This window comes from Aulonocara stuartgranti (genome assembly GCF_965226115.1).
Source record: "Aulonocara stuartgranti genome assembly, chromosome: 6".
NCBI lineage: Eukaryota > Metazoa > Chordata > Actinopteri > Cichliformes > Cichlidae > Aulonocara > Aulonocara stuartgranti.
In genome coordinates, this window is record NC_138944.1 from 19576587 (window position 1) to 19595592 (window position 19006).

General features: G+C 37.8%; 2 protein-coding genes across 19 annotated transcripts in view; one reads left to right on the forward strand and one right to left on the reverse strand.

The window, feature by feature from the left end:
* ank2a (ankyrin 2a, neuronal) overlaps positions 1–3027 on the forward strand; it is a 68633-nt gene extending 65606 nt beyond the window's left edge. The window contains exon 50 of the mRNA XM_082535443.1: positions 1039–3027. Coding sequence (XP_082391569.1) covers positions 1039–1243 — 205 coding nt within the window. The 3' untranslated portion in view covers positions 1244–3027. The remainder of the gene's footprint in view (positions 1–1038) is intronic.
* Positions 3028–3965: 938 nt separating this feature from the next.
* Positions 3966–19006, reverse strand: part of camk2d2 (calcium/calmodulin-dependent protein kinase (CaM kinase) II delta 2) — a 51894-nt gene continuing 36853 nt past the window's right edge. For 2 of the 18 annotated variants that reach the window (XM_082535725.1, XM_082535716.1), the window contains exons 13-22: positions 18068–18105; positions 16580–16639; positions 15133–15177; positions 14808–14856; positions 14240–14338; positions 13887–13907; positions 13428–13503; positions 10742–10836; positions 8727–8952; positions 3966–6517 (exon numbers count right to left, since the gene is read on the reverse strand). In XM_082535725.1, coding sequence (XP_082391851.1) covers positions 6514–6517; positions 8727–8952; positions 10742–10836; positions 13428–13503; positions 13887–13907; positions 14240–14338; positions 14808–14856; positions 15133–15177; positions 16580–16639; positions 18068–18105 — 713 coding nt within the window. In that variant the 3' untranslated portion in view covers positions 3966–6513. Of the gene's footprint in view, positions 6518–8726; positions 8953–10741; positions 10837–13427; positions 13504–13886; positions 13908–14239; positions 14339–14807; positions 14857–15132; positions 15178–16579; positions 16640–18067; positions 18109–19006 lie in introns of all 18 variants that reach the window. The other 16 variants (XM_082535715.1, XM_082535732.1, XM_082535728.1 and 13 more) reach the window with 9 other exon arrangements.

A 19006-nucleotide genomic window follows, 5' to 3' on the forward strand; every position in this document is an offset into this window, starting at 1 on the left:
AAATCATAGTTTTAGTGATTACTTTGTGTTGCTGCTTTTGAGTAGTATAGAAGTTGAATAGCCTTAAATATTCCAAGTAATTAACAAGCAAAAGACACAAAAATGAAAAGGAAAAAGATACATTTTGACACAAATGAGTTTTGAGTAGAATTCCGTAGGTTTCCTAATGGTGGTATTTTACAAACAAGTTTAATTCAGGAAAAACTGGCTCAAAAGAAATTCCTTGGTTTGAGGAACCTGAATTCAGGTTCCACGCAGGGGACGACATGTTTTCAGCCTTAACAGTATGAGTTTTGCAACACAATCTTAAGCTTTCTCCACTAAGAAAATAGCTATGAAGTTGCTCACAAAAAATTGATTCCTTTCATCTAGTCATAGGGATTTCAGGTCCAGATGAACAGAATCAAGTTGTGGGGATTTCCTTACCTGGACGATCGAGCATGCATCAAGACCATGAAGTTGCTGTGCATGTGTGCAGCGAGTATTAATAGAGATGAGAAAGAGAGATCAATTTCTCCCATAACTGCTTCTCAGGCTCACTGTCCACAACTGAATTTAAAGTCCTTCTCTTTACATACAAAATCTTGAGTAATCAGGCTTCATCATACCGTCATCAGACAGTTTTATATTATCCCAACAGAGCACTTCTGCTTTCAGACGGCAGGTTTATTTGTGGTTTCTAGAGTTTCTAAAAAAGCTTTCACATTTCGTCCCCCATGTGGGTGATATAGAGTCACTTGATTATTGGGGTTTTCTCCAGAATACTATAGGGTCTTTACTTTACAGTATCAAGTGTCCTGAGGTGATCGTTGTTGGGATTTGGCACTTTATAAGTAAACCTGAATTCAATTCAACTGTGTAAATCCAAAAATGTAATGTTGGATTTACACGGTCTAATCTGTGTGGGGTTTTTTTTTCTCCTATAACATATCTGTAACTATAGCTCTTCCTTTACTTTATTTTCCACAGGTGAATTTTTTCAAAGATATTTATCTTTCTTTATCTATTTCCCCTCCCTGCCTCTTGCTACCTGTCCAGGGCCCATCTGCGTAAAGGTTGCACTCTCACACGAACAGTGGTTGAGGGAGCTGGGCAGCGCAAACAGGTCATTCAAGAGAAAGTGGACCACCCCAGAAAAGGATCAAAAACCCGTGATCTCCAACAGCATCTCCACCAGCTCTTTCACCGCTACTACGAAGAAGAAAAGAACAATGATGAGGAGGAAGGAAGAGTAAATGATTGAGTAACACTCTGCCCAACTCCCTCGTTGTGCCCATGCTAAAATCCCTGCTAGTCCTATGCATTAGTCACATGCAATCCTAGTGTGCACAAACACACCTCAAAGCTACCACAGTCTTCCCCTTTAGGACCTGGAAGATGATCTTTAGTTCTTGATTTGGAGTTTTTTCCCTGTGTGGTTTCAAAGTACTTCTGAGTTTCTTTATTTTATTTTTTTTATCTTTTTGCCTTTTGTGACCAAAGAAAGCCTTTTGTTGATCTCCTGATTGTTTTACTTTCTGATTCAAGTTGTCTGATAGGTTTGTCTTATCCTGTGGTAGAGCAACAGAACACTCAAAGAAAACAGAGCGACACTATCCCCATCAAATAACTCACAAACCTCCGAAGTACATTTTACTTAAAAACACTGGTACTGCTCTTGGAGTAGGTGCTTGGACTGAAAGACGATATTTCACATTGCACTGCCTCTCACAACTTTCACAGATAATCCTTTATGAAAAAAAACAACTTCTCACTCACTGTACTAGCCTCTGCTTTTTTGATTCAGATGGTCAAGATATCACAAACAGAAAATCAGACTGTACTGACACTGAATTTAACTGCTGCTGTTGTGTTTCGTGTTGACTATGTGTACTCTGTCTTTGGGAATTATATATTCTATTTAATCTCAACATTACTGACATCTGTAGCCTAGGAATGAATAATCACTCATGTGAACTTAACAGGCATGACTAATCAACATCTGTCAGTTTGATCCTAGCTTTGACTGCTTTGTCGTTGTGTGGATTGCCCTTCTGCTTTTCTTTACCTTGTGTGTGTGTGTGTGTGTGTGTGTGTGTGTGTGTCTTTCATTCTTTATTATTATGTTTCAACTAATCATTGTTGACCTCCACTTTTAAAGTATGGATGTGATGAGTGCAGGTGTAACTGTACTTGCTTTAGGTTTGATTTTGTCTGTGCATTTGATGAGTTAAATACCACACTGAACGCTGGTCAAAAGTTTCTGTAGGTGATTTTAACTTGTTTGCTGATGTTTGTTTGTTTTTTCATTTTCGTGTAGAGAAGTTATTTAATTTAATAATTCAGCCCCTCAGGATTTGGCACTGGGAAATGAAATAATCCCAGTTTTCTAATATTACATTTGCGGTAAGATGATGATACACTCAGTGTTTTATTTATGTAAAGATTTGTTAGTTTATCTTTTGAATCCGATTGTTGAAGTAGATAAAGGCGGTTTTGTGTTATGTGTGTGAGTGAATGATTCGGCGTATGTAGTTAAAGGATGTGTAGCAGTTTCTGTCAGCAAAGAAAAGAAATGTTTATTTTACACAATTGGCATTTGCACTCCTGAATTTCAGAAGAGGAAACCTCCATGCTTTCTGTGCACTGCAATACAAGGTACAGAATATATCAGCCACAGGGATATACTCATTGTGGAGGGATTGCTGTAACAAAGCAGGTTGAGAGCTTAAATATATGATTATCCACAGCTCGGAGCATCGCTACTGTTTGTATTTACAACATGCAATGTATTTACTCTCACTCTCACTGTTTATTTTGTGATTTAGAGAAAAAAATGCAAATTAGTGGAGATTCACTGTGACAGATATGCTTTTAATTTGAAGACTCAGCATCCCTTCTCTGTGATGATGACCCGTTATATACATATACAATGCATATATAAATAAATATCTATAAAGGCATGTATTACTGTATCAAAAGTCAAGAATGCAGAAAAGAAAATGGCTGCAGTGTATCTATAGCTGAGAATAAAAATCTACAAATGTGCAGTGTTGTATCTGATTACATCTTTTAACTGTAAAATGGGCCATTTTGACATGCCAAAATAGTAGCTTGGGTGTATTGTTGATGGTTGTGTCTCAGGGGAGGTCTTGCATAACCAAGTTCAGAGCTTACTGGAACTGAGAATTATTAATTCCATCTGTGCTTTTCTAGAAACTACTTTATTCTGCTTCTTTATTTGCAAGAGGGCACCTTGTCTGCATATTTGACCATGAATATCATGCTGGATTTTCTTCCTGACTTAACTCCAAAAGGATTTATGTCTCAGAACTGAACTGGGGAGCTTTTGTTTGTTGGGAAAATGTCTAATACACTACACTTTTTCTACTGTGACAAAGGAAAAATTATCTTAAAAATTGTCTTTTTTAATTCCTGCTACATCCAGTCCCATCAGTTTTATAATAAAGATATGTTAGGCACATGTACTTAGTAGAGTTTGTACTGCCTCCTGCTGGGCATCAGGGGTAACCCAGAAGAAACAGATTTCCATTTAAACTCAAGATAAATGGGTTGCATGAATTTTACCTCACACTACACATTTTCAAAGACACAGTTCCAGTCTTTAAAAAGTATTACAAATGATCCATAAATCTGCACCCATGTGTACTAAGAGTCAAATCAGCTACTTGGGAAGAAATGGTTTATAAACAGGACAGCTTTCATCACAGTGGGTTAAGAAATTGATTTGCCTAATTGACACATGTTCAGGTCTGTGTGAAATGCACTCTTCTGGAGATGTGATCTAAAGATCCTTTCCTTGGTTTAGCACCCTGCAGTTGTCCTTGTGCAATAGCCCGACAAAGCTAGTGAATTCAAGAACTTGTTGATGGTAAGAGGGTTGAAAGGTTAACAAATCTTCATCCAAGGAGGTCATTTAAGGTTGAACTGCTTATTTAATACACTTTACCTCCATACTACCAAGGTAAGTAGAATCCAACTTTATTGATCATAAACACATGTTTCACCTGGTAGCTTAAATATTTAAATGCTTTCTCACACATTTTCAGTCCAGTCCTCACACCTGACCATTTTCAGGGGAATATTTTTTTAATCAATCATTCATGCACAAAAAGGCATCTAACTACAAGGATCAACCAGTGTTGTATCTACACAAAACAGGCAAATTAGCAAAGAACATATTTTTAACTGCATCTTTAGACAGTTTGTTACTAGCAAAAGCACATAATTCTTTTCCATTTCTTTAGTTGAATACAAAAAATAGCCAAAGATAACACTTTGAGGAGTAAATGGTAATTTTGCAACAACAAGGTGATTCCCAAAGCGCCATCAACTCAACACTTGGCATATTTCGACATCGTGTACAATGTATCCTTAAAAAATTTGAGGAATCAGGACAAAAGAAGACGTCATAACAGTGATTGTCTACAGTCATACTATAAAACACAGCTGAGGCTCTGTCATGGTTTGGGGCTGTATTTTAGTCAGTGTTGTTGGAGATCTTGTCAAAATTGATGGAATTGTGAACAATCATATTTTGGTCCACCATGCAATACCATCTGGAAAGCATCTGATTAATAACAGCATCATTTTCAGCCGGAAAATCATCCCAAACACACTGCTAATGCAGTAAAAGCATACCTGCGTAGAAAAAAGATACGTATGCACACTATCAGTCATGGATTGGCCTCCCCAGAGCCCAGGTTGTACATGTTGTATTTCAGAGTATGTTTAAACATGAAAATGTAATATAAGTCTTTAAATATCCAAATAATCAGGCACAACAATATAGCCTGGTCTGGGCTTAGCATTTCTGAAGCACAGCAATCTAATCACACAGTGACCAAACCACAGGACACAAATGCATGAAAAATCAATACCAAAATAACACAAAATAAAATTAAAACACATCAATTATCACATATTTTAGCTGATTTATTTATTTCTTAAACATGTTAAGCCATCCATTGCCATGCTGGCAACAGTTACACACCAGATAAGGAGTGGTGCATTGCATTGACATCATACGTTTTGTCGAAAGAAATGTTTATCATATTTTCCCTTTTAAAAAAGAAGAGACAAATCAGTCGAAAAGAGCAAACAGTAGGGATGACAAAGACACTGCCATTGTCCTGCAGTGGTAAGACCACTGGCTAGCAGAAGCACTGATCGCCAAGGAAGACATCCCAACATTTATTACAGTCCATTGCACTTTCTCTCCTTCAATTTTCTGATACCATCCTCTTGCCTTGGTGCAACTTTTTCATTACAGTGCTTCCAGACCTATTAGTCCGACCACCAGTTTGTATCACTTGACCTGACAGAAGGCAAACCTTCTAGTGCTTTTGTGCCATCTTCATCATCTGCACCACCTCTATGCAATTGGCAAAATAACACACTGATATGACAAGAATAAAATGACAAAAGAAACCCTACATACAGTTATACAATACAAGTACAAACGTTATGAAAAATGAGCTTGTTTTCGTCTTATTTTTTGTACAAAATGTAAGTGGTGCTTCGGCAACCCGGAGTTTATTCTCCTCCTCTTAGATATGAGATTCCGATATTTGGATGGTAACAATAACAATGTTATTGTTTTTACAACAGTTCCATGATGCTGGAGGACATTAGAAACATTTGGACAGGACTGATGCACAACATTAACAAATACAAACAAACAAGTCAGTGACTGACAAATCAAACAGAAGATATAATAGTTTCATATGATCTTAGCACGATAACACCCCCCTCCCCCCACCATGCACTACACAATAGTCTTGGATTTTCATATATTACATATATGCTACATTCTCTTATTTCTTATTTCACTTATATAAAGGCAAACATATCTCAACGCAAGTGTAAGCTGCTCTGCTTTTCTTTACATTTAAATTAGTACTATAGATTGAAATCTGACAATTTAAACAGTATGACTTAGCTCATAGCAAACATAAATGTAGCTCATAAACTGGATTTTACGTAAACTCTTAAGTCCTCTGATAGCAAGAATAGCAATTTCAGTATTTGTTTTTGTTGTGTTTTGTGTTTTTAAACCAACAATCACAATGTATATACATCACCAGAACTAAAGCAAGCTCAATTTTTAACATTCTGATCTTCCAAATGTTTTTGAATTGCACACACATAAATACACATAAAAATACATAACTATTTTTTGGGGAGAGGTTACAGTTGTAGATCTTTAAACATCTCTATTTTATATTTAAAATGCATACCAAAACATCTTAAAAAAAACAAACAAAAAAGATTTTTTTCTCAATATGCTTGTTTCATAATGTCCAAATACGGTGTGCAGCCACCCAGTGGTGGTTTCGAATGATGTCCATTAATAAAATGCCATAACAGTAAAATGTAGTAATACTTGTTTCCTGTGGTATGTCATATCCTTATGGAGGGGTCAAAGAGCAGTCATGAACTCCACTAGATTTGCTGATGAGGGTTCTTTTTTCTTTTTCTTTTTTTTTTATGTGACCACATGTTGATGTTCCATTAACTGAAAAGACAGAGAGCAACCATGTGAATCTTTGCTGACAAGACAGCATAAAAAGGATCTTTTGAGAAAACATATTAAGCCATGTAATGGCATGAAATGAAAAGCACACATCAGTGAAAGTGAAAAGTACTGGCATGGTACTGGCATGCAAACAGCTCTGCGATACTGTTTACTGGTAATATCCCAGAAATGCCAACAAGACACTTGCACAGGTGTGTTCAAATATAATGCCAATATTTATACTTAACCTTTGCAAAGCAAACAGTTTATACACGATATTATGATCATGCCATGCCAAGTGAACATTTCCCAGGCTCTCAATTCAAAACAAATCAGCAGGAGTTCTTTCACTTTTAAAGAAAGTCTGCACGGAATGCTTAAGGTGATATTTTATGTTATACAACTACAGTTTCAGCGCATTAAACAGCCCCGATCAAAAGTTTAAGAACACTTGAAAATGGCAAAAAATCATATTTTGCATGGTTGGATCTTAACAAGGTTCCAAGTAGAGCTTCAACATGCAACAAGAAGAAATGGTAGTGAGACAAAACGTTTTTTTGAGCATGCAATTAATTAAAAACAACGGTTAAACTGAAACAGGCTTTATGGATTTATGGATTTATAAACTATTCTAATCTTCCCAGATAGAAAGAAAGAAAAAAATCATCAAAAATCATTCAGAAACTTTTTAGCTACCGGTGCTCGTAGCACTGGTTTACATAATCTAGCTACAATACCGTCCAAACATATAGAGCCACCATGCATTTATAATATTTTGCTTCCATGGAGCCAGATTTTCTTTCTTTCCAAATTGGTCTTTAGCAATAATTCTCCTGGCTTTCTGAAGTTTTTTCAGTTGTTTTCTTTGCACAGTTATTCGACCTGGCCACTTTCAGAAGATGATTTGTTGTTGTTGCTGCTGTGGTTTATTTTGATTTGTGTTTACTTATTAGGCCACACAAATGAGACTATGAATTGTTCATTCATAAAAAGGTACCTTGCTGACAGAATTAACTAACCAGTGTTTGTCTACATATAACAGAGAAATGAACAAAGAACTAACTTTTGTATCTTTAGGCACTTTGTTACTGAGAGCCTTGTGGAAAAACAGTTCCTGAAGACCACTTAAAGATATTAGAAGAAAGCTAGCTAAGACAGTTCAGATTGTGTTGGAGAATAAAGGTGGTCACACCAAATATTGGCTTTGAAGCTTTGATAAAGTGATAGAGTAGGAAGCCCAGGACATAGAGGGGGGTTGTGGTTAAATTAATATTACATCATACCGTAATACAGAAATTCCCTGCTTTCTCAATAGTGAAGTGATAGCTGGTACTTATTTTTTATCTTAGTAGGAGTAAGGAAACTTCGGGGAAATTCAAGAGCGACAATGCCAAGCCTGGTATAATTATTTTTGCTCTAACAATAAAAGGATGTCGCTGAATCACAAAAGAACGCACACTTCATCGAACAGCTCATCCTGGTTACCTCCCTTTTTTCACCAAGCAGAAGCAAGAATGTTTCTCTAGAGGTAAGCATTTAACATCTAGAAATATAAAGAATGCTTCCTGCTTAAAGTACTACGACAGCTTCGTTTTCATATTCTACTTAATAATTCCATTCTCGCCGTTTCTGTTGTAATACTATATATGCAATAGTGCATATGTAAAACAGTCTTCAAGGTTTTCTGACTGCCCCTTTTCTGTTTCTTTGTCTCATCCACTACATTGGACAACGGCAAGTTTTATACCAATGTACTACAGCTTGATCAAAACATGAATTGAAGTTGAATATGTTGAGCTCGAATTCCACACAATGGTAGTATGTATATGAAACCTCATACCTTAATTTTTAAAAGAGTAGAAGAATATAGGTGCAGATAAACAGAATCATTTTTCTAAGCATAATTCCACGATCGTTGTTGGTTATATTCTGTAATATAATTTCCTACAACTTCATCTGAATAATGTTTGATAATTAAAAAATAAATTCAATGTCAAACAGATGTTTAAGTGTTTAAACAGATAATTATAATTACTGACTGAAATAAGCTATGCGGCTGGTTAAGCACAGAGAGTGTGCCATCTATTGATTAGGTGCAACAGCCAACAGTGATCATACCCCGGAGCCCACAGCTGCATTACATTAGTCAGGTGGTACATCTATTTTCCTAAAACACATTTTCAGCTTTGCAGTTCTTACTGTCTCTTACTGGGGGATGCTGGGCGAGCCAGAGCGATGAAAGTGAATGTTCTGCCACTTTCCATCACGGCGGTGCCAAACTCGGGTCTCCTCAGACTGCATGGTGCGAGGCATGCCACTGCCATCCATGTATTGGGTCAGCCGAATATAGGCAATGCATGCTGCATTTTCCCCAATAAGGTGCACATGTGGGTTCAATAGGATGGTGTGAACTGGCTTATTCCCTTTGGACAATGCTGCAAATGAAACAGAGAAAGATGCCACACAATATGTGAATGTTATGGGTAGTATTTCCCCACTTTCCACACAGAGTTGGCTAAGAATTGCTCCTTTTTATGTTAATATTATACAGCAGATACAGTTGCATCAAAAACAAAATGCTGATTCTTCTTTGGAGTATTAACTGATATGAAATCAGAGCAAGTGAAGTCTCCATATGTTGATGCTGGATAGTGGACAAGCATGGGGTTGCCAAGTGATTGAGGTTTCTGGGGCATATCTGGTTTATCTGAACTATTTTTACCCAGACTGAGGACATTCTGCCATTTATAGCAGTCATTATTCATGAGTGATTTTTTTTTTTTTGCTCCAAGGTTAGTCAATGCCCTTGTAGTTTAGCAGCAAATATGAACAAACTGAACTAAATATTGATATAGGACAAACAATCCAGTCCAACTCCAGTAATGTTCCTATAATATTGTCTTTCAACAATCCGAATAACTCCTTGGTTGTGAACTGGACTTTGTTATTTTAGGTATCTTAATCATATTATCCCTTTTTTGTGCATTATGTCCTCCAAATAAAAGTTTCCATAGCTCTGTGCACACATTTATCATTTTGACAAGCTTAAGTCAACTATTTACAAATTTATGAACTGGTGTTGACATGCACAGATGTACTTGATAGTGTGAATGTTGAAAAGAAGATTAATATGTCATACATTTGTTTTCCTCAAGGTCTTTTTTTATTTGGCTTGTTTCTGTTTTATCAGCTCCCTAAAGAGGGATTTCTATTGACAGCTCAGATTAGTAGTTGCAGTTATTTAGAATAGAAATATCCTTTATTGTCCCTCATTGGTGAAATTTAGCTGTTCCAGCAGCAAAGTAACCACCAGATGGAGAATGCAGATTCAAAAAAATTAGTTAGCAGTCTTAATGTTCGACTTTGTATTAAAACAAACTACAAAATGAAATTTTTTGTTCCTCCAGTGTAGTATATTGATTGTGTTTGGTCTCTTCAACCATATGTTTTCATCAGAACATTTAATGTAAACATGCAAGTTCTCCCCTGCTGAAAAATCAACAGTTCTCCAGACTGTGACTGAGATAAACGACTTGTGCATTAGTTCATTCATCTTGTCATACCAATGTAAGCAAACATATTTATACTAACTCTCTGTGTTTAACCTCCTAAATGCATTTTTAATTTCTCTTTGCTATTTGGGCTGATTGGGACCTGATGAATGTAAAAACAAAGAATTACCAGATTTTTTTTACCTGACTTTTGTTTCTGAGAAAAATGAGATCAACATATGAGGACATTCGTTTTAAATTTTGATAGAACAGTGGCAGTAGAATGGCCTCGTACGTGGATATCAGGCCCTGGTAGAGCAAAATTTTGTATTTTGGTCTAGACAACCCAAAATGTGATGTCCACATATGTGGACACCAGGTCCTAGGAGGTTAAAGACTCCAGTACTGTTACTTAAACATAATCCTTAATTACTCCTAGTATCAAATGCTGATTCGAGGTCAGCCAGCTGTTTCTAACTCTTACACTAAAAGCTGGTAGATTTTAGTTGCAGATATCTTTTGCATAAGCAAAAGTTCTCTTCAAATTCTCTTTTTAATTCTGCAAATTCTCTTTCTAATTCCATTTTAATTTGTCAAATGTTACCCAGGTTGTTAGTAGTTTATCGATTTTCTTTTGAAATGCAGAAATTGCAGGCAATTCTCCATATGAGTCCTCAAGATACTGCTAGAGCAGCTTTTTTTCTAAAGTTAGAATTAATCGTCTTGAACCTACCATTTTCAAAATAAAAGCGATGGAAGTCATGTCCTTCCACGAGGTTGCCCAGGGCCTCAGGCTCAAAGGAAGTCAAACCAGGATCACAAATTTTCCTGTTCCACCAGAAACATAATGTAGCATCAGCAAAGAAGACAAGCAAATAAGTCTATGAAATTATATATATATATATATATATATATATATTAGGGGTGCAACGATACTCGTATCGATATTGAACCGTTCAATACAGTGCTTTCGGTTCAGTACACATATGTATCGAACAATACAAAATAAAATTTTAATTTATTTTATCAACTTTCCTTCTGACGATGCTGTCTGTGTTGAGCGCTCAGTGGATCAGCGCTCGACAGTGCAGCCTAGGCGGAGTAGTCAAACGCAGATTCACTGAGTGCAGGGCAAGCTAGCAGACAGAAGTTAAGCTCTCCTTGCAACATGGCAAATTGAACCTCCCCCACCCTCATTCAGATCTGGCGTTTGGAACTATTTTGGTTTTCATGTGACGTATGACCCTGAAGGTAAGCGCGTCATGGACTAAAGTAAAACAGTATGTTGGATGTGCCAGGCAATGCTCAATTACATGGGTGGGAGCTAGTGTGTTAGCACAGTTAGCTCGTTAACGTGTTGGCCGTCTAGCCCCATGCACGGGCGATCCGTGGTAGCTCGTTAACGGAGATTTGCCGTGTTGTGGCGTTAAGGTCATTTCAACGAGATTAACGCTGACAGCACTAGTGGGAACACAACGAATATGACTGCACGTTTACGCCGACATCATCCTAGTGCAAAGACAAGTGGAAGCAGACAAAAACAACAAGCACGCATGCTACAAACTTTACCCGAGTCATTTAGACAGCCGTTAGCACATGATTCTCCTTATGGGGACCTGATATGTTTAATATGCTGCTGAGAATATAGCCCAGAAGAAGCGTATAGTATAGCTTTTATTTTGGAAAGAGCCATTTCTCTATAATAAACTCTCTTTTCCAAAGATGAGTGATTCCTCAATCAGATACAGGGCTCGCAAAATCGAATGCCCGACGTCCTGGGGCTAGCGATTTTTCCAGTCGGGCTACCAAAATCTATCTCTGCCCTGTCCGTCGGCCTATCGTAGGAAGGAAAAATATATGTCAATGCTTTTGCATTCTTTCGGAAATGTAGCTGGGTAATTATGTCATTGGCATCGGTGAGCCACTGTCAATATGTGACATATTGAAATCGCGTTTGAATTTGCGCTTGTTTTTTGCTTTCACTTTGCAATCGCGCAAACTGTGTATAGAGAGCGACAGCACTGATTGGTGAGTGATGATAATTTGCGCACCAATTCCTCTGACATGTCTTATCAATCGTTAGCTTACTATGCAAACATGACAAGTGAAATCTCCCGCAGCAAGCTTAAACATGTGAGAGGTTGATCGCGCAGAGAATCGCTGAGCGTTATGTTAGTGCGTGTGTAAAAGGAGCAGGATATATATTGTAGTGGGTCAGGGCTGTTCGGGGTTCTGTTTGTACAGTTATGTTTTGTTTATGTTGCCATAGTGACGGGTGACGCCCTCTCGCTGCGACAGTGTGTCCTTCCGGGGTCAGAGGGCGCCCTGTGTGATGTTGTTGTTGTTGTTGTTGCTGTGCTGTTGCCGCGCTGAGCAGTTAGCTAGCGGCAGTGTTCTTCTGCAGATGTCAATAAACGGCTGTGCTCCCTGGCTAGCTCACGGGAAGCAAGACCAAACGATACCTCCGTCTCCTCCTTGTCTGAGCTCGCCACAATATTTTAGTTCTGCTGAGCCAAATAAGACAGGTCAGGGTGAAGAAGTGAGAGCCAAAGAAAAGCTTACCACAAAACGGAAAAGTTATGACAAATCAGACTATAAGGCAAAAAGAAAGTGCAGCTTTATGGTTTCATGGACAAAATAATTTCTGTGGCTGCAATATGACGAGCTATATAACCAGGGCTGCACATAAGTGGTCCGCAGGTGTGCATTCGCTGTCAAAATAAAAAACAGGCACAAGATAAGAAGTTGCAAAGCGTGTTTGCATACATCCGATTTTCAGGAGGAGGACAGACATTTGTTTAGAACTATTTTAAAGATGTCGAAGAAGCTCCTTTAAGCAATTACTTTGGTGTTCCTCCACCTCCAAAGAAATGTCAGAAGGAGTCCGAACCACAAAAGAAGCGCGTATTCTCGGAAAAGTAGTTGCAGGAGGTGAGCTGGCTTCAAACAAATGATGAACGCACAGAGATGTGGTGCGGAATGTGCCGTGAAAATTTAATAAATGACAAATTAAAAAGGCATGAACATTTTTTTTGTATCAAAAAAATATCGAACCGTGACACCAAAGTATCGAACCGAACCGTGAATTTTGTGTATGGTTGCACCCCTAATAAATATATAAATATATATATATATATATATATATATTATTTGAGGGCGCCTTTCAAAAACCCAAGGTCACCTTACAAAAGAACAGAATTAATAAAAGAAGCAATAGTCATAGAATACATACAATAAGTTAAAATTGCAAAGCAGAACTTGACAACAGATAAAATCAGCACTAAAGCGAATAAGCCAGTTTGAACAGATGTGTTTTGAGCTGTGACTTAAATGCAGGAAGAGAGTCTGTGTTTATTAGGCCACATTATATACACATTATAGTTATGTTACTGGGAAAACGTGAACAGAAGGGAACTTACGCGTAGGCCTCAAAGTCTCCATTGTTGATAGATTCAATTAACTGCTCAGTAACTTTGATGATTTCTTGTTTTCGAGCTAAAACACAAGATCACAGAAAATCATCAGCTAAACTGGCATAATAAATGTGTTGTTACTATATTTCAGGCAAATGTTCAGAGTGCAGCTACAAATCAGCTTCAGATGAGTTCTACTCTACGGATTTGCAGGATTTTAAGGTTATTAGAAATGGAAGGCGCTCAAGAAAGGATTTCACAACATTTTTGATCATTCATGTCTGAGTCCAAAAAAAAAAAAAAGCTGGAAGAAAGCCTCCCATGACTAATAGTGATATCAGGCAGGAAAAATGCAGGATGACAATATATTTCACCCAACAAAGCTCAAATGAATCAAGACAAACCAATGTCAGATGCAAGTATTTGCTGTAAAAGCGATTTAAACTAAGTAATATTGACAGTTACCTTTATTGTTATTGGTGCAGGCTGGGGGATATTGAAAAAATTACTCAATTTGTGAAACAACAGACATGTTAAATAATTTTTTTTTTTAAAAACTGTAAGAAGTCCTTCACCTTCAGACGAAAGGAGCAAATAGGGTCATAAACAGAGGTTTCATTTTATTGAAGAAGGGATAGTCACTGAGGAGTAACTTTCTTAAATCACAGACTACTGCAAACACCCAGTGGTCTAAGAAAAGGATATGATCTGAACATCACGAGCATGGCATTTGAGACACTTTATATATAAGGAACACTACCTCACAGGGATGACTGGGTAAGCAAAATAGGGCATCTTCCCCATTGTGGAGGACTTACTCTGAATTGAGGAGTTGGGAGTCTGTCTTGAGTCAGACATCTGTGAGGAACGGCTCTTAGAACTCAAGATACCACTCACTAAGCTGCCCAGACGAAGGGCTGAGATGGGATGATTGAATGATTGAATGATTGGGTGTCCAGTGTGTATAAAGGGCAGAAGACGTAACAAAGATAATCATGTATGGTGAGAGACATAGCGAAAAAAAGATTTTCTCAACAAAAACACATAAAAGGAGAGTAAAAAAAAATGCTGAGTGGAAACATTTAATAATAAAAACATAAAATGGTGGGCACAAAAGCAGCATGTGTTCCCATTTTTGTATTAACCTAGGAGTACATGGATGCAGTTGGAGGAGAAGACAACGAAAGAACAGAACAATTTCCATTTTGCAAGAGTTAAAAGCTAAATGGGAGCAGGAGTAGTTAACCTGCTGTTAACTGCGTAACAAAGCAGGATGTAGAAAAACACAGATGGGAGTGACCAGTCTGACTGGAAATCATGAGGACTGACTAACATTACCAGTGTAGCAGAGATCTGCAAGTCTGTAAACCATACAGTTTTTACTACCTTTCACATCTTCATCTTCAATGGTGGTGTTGGCACTCTCAATTGACTCCTGACAAAAATGACAAAAAGATTATGGACACATAATACATGCTTCTTTAATGATATCATGCAACATGCATTTGTAATACAATTAAGTCTTAAATGGAGAGTTTTAAAAGCTAAATGGTCTCATAAACTCTGATTTATGAGCAAATTTGCTTTATTCTTGTTGGTAAATTGGAAAACATTCCTGTTAGCTCTTACTAAGAAAGTCTATAGTACAGGAGCAAACAGACTTAATATTAAATGTAGCCATCAGTGAAAGTGAACTTTGTTTATGTTATACCTTGTTTCCATCCACAGGGTTGTGTATCACAGTTGTCTGTGGTTCCTAAGAAAAACATATAATAGGCACTTGTGGGAGCAAATACTTCAACAATGCAAGAAAAGTTATGATTGGGCAGATACCTCTGAAGAAAATGTATTTTGTGTATTTTCTAAAACTGACGGTCAAGAAGATGGCCAACCACTTACATCAATTACTCATTACAATCTTTAACTTTGTCTATCTGTAAATCTATTCATCACAATGTATCTGAGACCAAATTCAAATGTGTGCGTCAATTTCTTGTTTATTGTATTTCTCATTCTTTCCACTCTTTCTGTATTGTGTGGTCTTTTTTGCATCTGATTTTCTCTCAGCAGCCCTAGCCAGTGCCCTCACTTGGTAATCACATGTCTGGGTTTTTGTAGAATTGATCCTGGTGACCAGCTCAGTCTTTCTAATCACTCACCCAGATTACATAAGATTATAACATCAGCGGCCTTGTGTGAGTGTGTATGTGTGTTTGTGTGTTGGGGGTGGGCGTGTGTGTGTGATGATGGAGTGAGAAAGAGAGGAAAGACAGATGTCATGTGCATGTGTTCATGCGTAATCAACTTGACAGCAAATGGGAGGACAGAAAGTCTTTGACATCATGCATAGTGGCAGTCATGTGGCCTGACGTAGACAGCAGACACCATGCCCAAAGAACAACTATCCTCACAATCCTTACAGTCATGCACAGACCAACTATGCCAGTAACAAATCCTACAAAATGCACATGTGGATTACTGTCAGCAATTTTACTTTTAATTGCATATCTAACAGATGTACAGTACAATGACATGAAAGGACTTCATGCATGGTACAAATGAAAAGAGCAAGAAAAGAAGAAGAGTTTCTTAAGAAATACAAGAACACAAGAAGTGGGGGGGTTGAGGTAGAGGTTACCCTAACCACAGAACTTCATGTTCATTAGAGCTTAATCCAAACGTGTGTGTGTGTGCGTGTGTATATAAAGACTTAACTTGCTTTAACCCAACATTAACGGTGCATAAATTCAGCAAATCCAAACTGGCCAAGCGGTATATATCCCATGCATGCACTGCTAATTCAGATGAATGAATTCATAAATACATCAATCTGAATTATAAATATCTTTCATAGATAGCTTGATGAAAAAATCTGGAGCTGGGACATGCTGCACAGTTACAAAGGTCTATATGCACTATTTCATTCAGGGATAGTCTATTATTGGTGCTAGACATGTATTTCACCCCACGTTACTACAATATCCTTACATGTCTTTTTTAAAAGTTGAAATCTTCTTATCAAAGGTTGAGATCAAAAAGAATATGATCTTACAATGCGGAAAGGGTGAACCTGAACCTCCTCCACAGGATGTGAGGCAGGTACATATAGAAGTTTTGTGAAAGAAGCTGTGAGTGTAGATGAGAATGTGTGTGTATACCAGTGCAGGGGCAGGGCCAGTGTCTTTAGGACTGGTCACTGTGTTGGCTTTGTTGTTGACCTGCAGGGGGGCAGTGTAGAGGGGAGGGACATGACACATACACACTTCTCAGACACACACACTCTCTCACATCGGCTACAGACCAAAGTGATCATCCCAACTCTTCTGTTTGAAAGCTCTAATTTCAGTTCCTATTATATGTTACCATGCAAAACTAAATTATGGAGATGATAAAAAAAAGGATTTAACATAATGACATGTGAGACATCAGAGGCAGCTGGAAAAAAAAAACAAAAAACTCTAATGTGTCCTAAAGGTCACACTCTGATGAAGCCAACAGAGCAAACAGATTTAGAGATTCCCAGAGCAAATGCTTGTGATTGTGTGCCTTGAAATCCTATTCGTGAAAATCAAAAACAGGACTGGAGCCAGGGGGCAACCCTAGAGCCCAACAAAAGCTGAGAACATTCTTGACTTTATGTGAAGAATGCAGGGACAGCGCATCCTTTGTTCATACAAATACCAGATGGCCTGGTTGTAAACCTTTTCAAAGTTTCCACAATGTACATATACATTCCAAAATATCCCATGTACGCAAGATGGTCAAACTCCCATGATCCTTCTTGAAAGTTTTGCAAAGGTGAAGAATGGAATCAGCAATCAGCCGGAGCCTCCTGTTCAGCACCCTGTTATAGACTTTCTCCAGGAGACTGGGCAGTGTGATACCCCAATAACTGGAGAACAATTTCCGGTCCCTCATTTTGAAAATGGAAACCCCCCCTCCTGCTGTCTTACACTCCGCCTCCAATCTTTAACAAGGCTCATTCGGACTCTGTGTCTCCAGACTCTCTGGGAAGCAAGAGGAATCCTTCCAGATTTAAACGCACTACACACAGGGGCTTTCAACCAGATGTTCCCAGTTCACCCTCACTAGTCGTTTGGGTTTTTCCAGGTCTGTCTGAGAACCTTCCTCACCATCTGATCTGGCTCACTCCTAGGTGGTGATCAGTTGACAGCTGTGCTCCTTTTTGTGCTTTTTGTGTCCAAGACATACGGCCTTAGATCACATGATACAACAAGGGAGACTGTTATTGACCTTTGACCTAATGTGCTCTGATACCAAGCACACTGATAAACCGTGTATGCTAGAGCATCATGTTACTCTAAAGAAACACTATAAATGACTATGGAAAACATGAGTTTAGGTAAATTCAATAAATACAAAAACTAAAAAGATCAATAATTTAAAAAGAGGATGATGAGACCAGAAACATAAGCTACGAACAAGCTAAGAAAACTAGGAAAGCTAAGAAAATAATACCCATTTCCCACATCTTTGAGTGACTGTCCCTGAATGATAATGTTGTTAAGTGCAAAATGCATAATAACAGTAGTAATAATAATCAATATGGCTTCTCAGACACTAAACATTCCAACAAAAATAATGCAAGAAACAAAGCATTTTCTTCATTGTGCAAAGCAGCTCACCTTAACGCCATCTGGCTTCTTGTTGAGCAAAGTCTTAGCTGCTGTAGAAGGAAAGACAGAGACAACATTTCAGTATGAGGCTCAAGAGAGTCTTGTGCCAGAGGCTACACAAACATGCAGCAAGCATATCAATTTGTGCTTATCTCCAAACTCCAGGTGCAAGATCCAACTGCAAGATCCATAATGCAATCCAACTGAAGCTCCAAATAACATAACTTCTGCAAGGCTGTTATCCTACTACATACTTACTCACATGTCAGGGCTGAAGGGTGGGTGGTTAATTGGGTGTATATATAGCAGGTGATGAAAAGGTTAATCTAACCAACTATCTCCAACAGGCTCACACACAACATTCCTAAGTCGACATTTGCCCACATACCCATGCACTTGTATATTTGCACCTACGCATATGCTCCCACCACTATTCCTTAACTTTATTTTCCGATGTTACATAGAAACTTAACACTAAACTGCATTACAATAATCCATGCTGCATCTTTCTCTAAATTTCTCTGAGATTGTAAATTAGCACTTATGCAAGGATGAGATTCTGTAGTACACTTTAAAATGCCAAATGTCATACTTTCATGCATGCGCGATTGGCTATTCCACACTATTTCCAAAAATGTAGGGGCACAGTATAAACAGAAAATACAACCAGAATTAAATTATCAACAAATCATTTAGACTACACATGTAACTGAAAATAATACCAAGGCAATTTGACAATTTTTTTTAAATTGCTTTTCATTTATTACAAGCATATGCTTATTTGGAATTTGATGTCAGTTGGGAACTGAGGAGGAGTGAGACGTTATGTAGCTTTGAAGGTGAAATGTTTTCCTATTTGTTGCTTAATGTATGAGTTCAGCTTCTCATCAGTTTCTGGCTTCTTGTGTTGAATTCTTATGTGATTATATGCCAGAGGTTTTCAGTGGA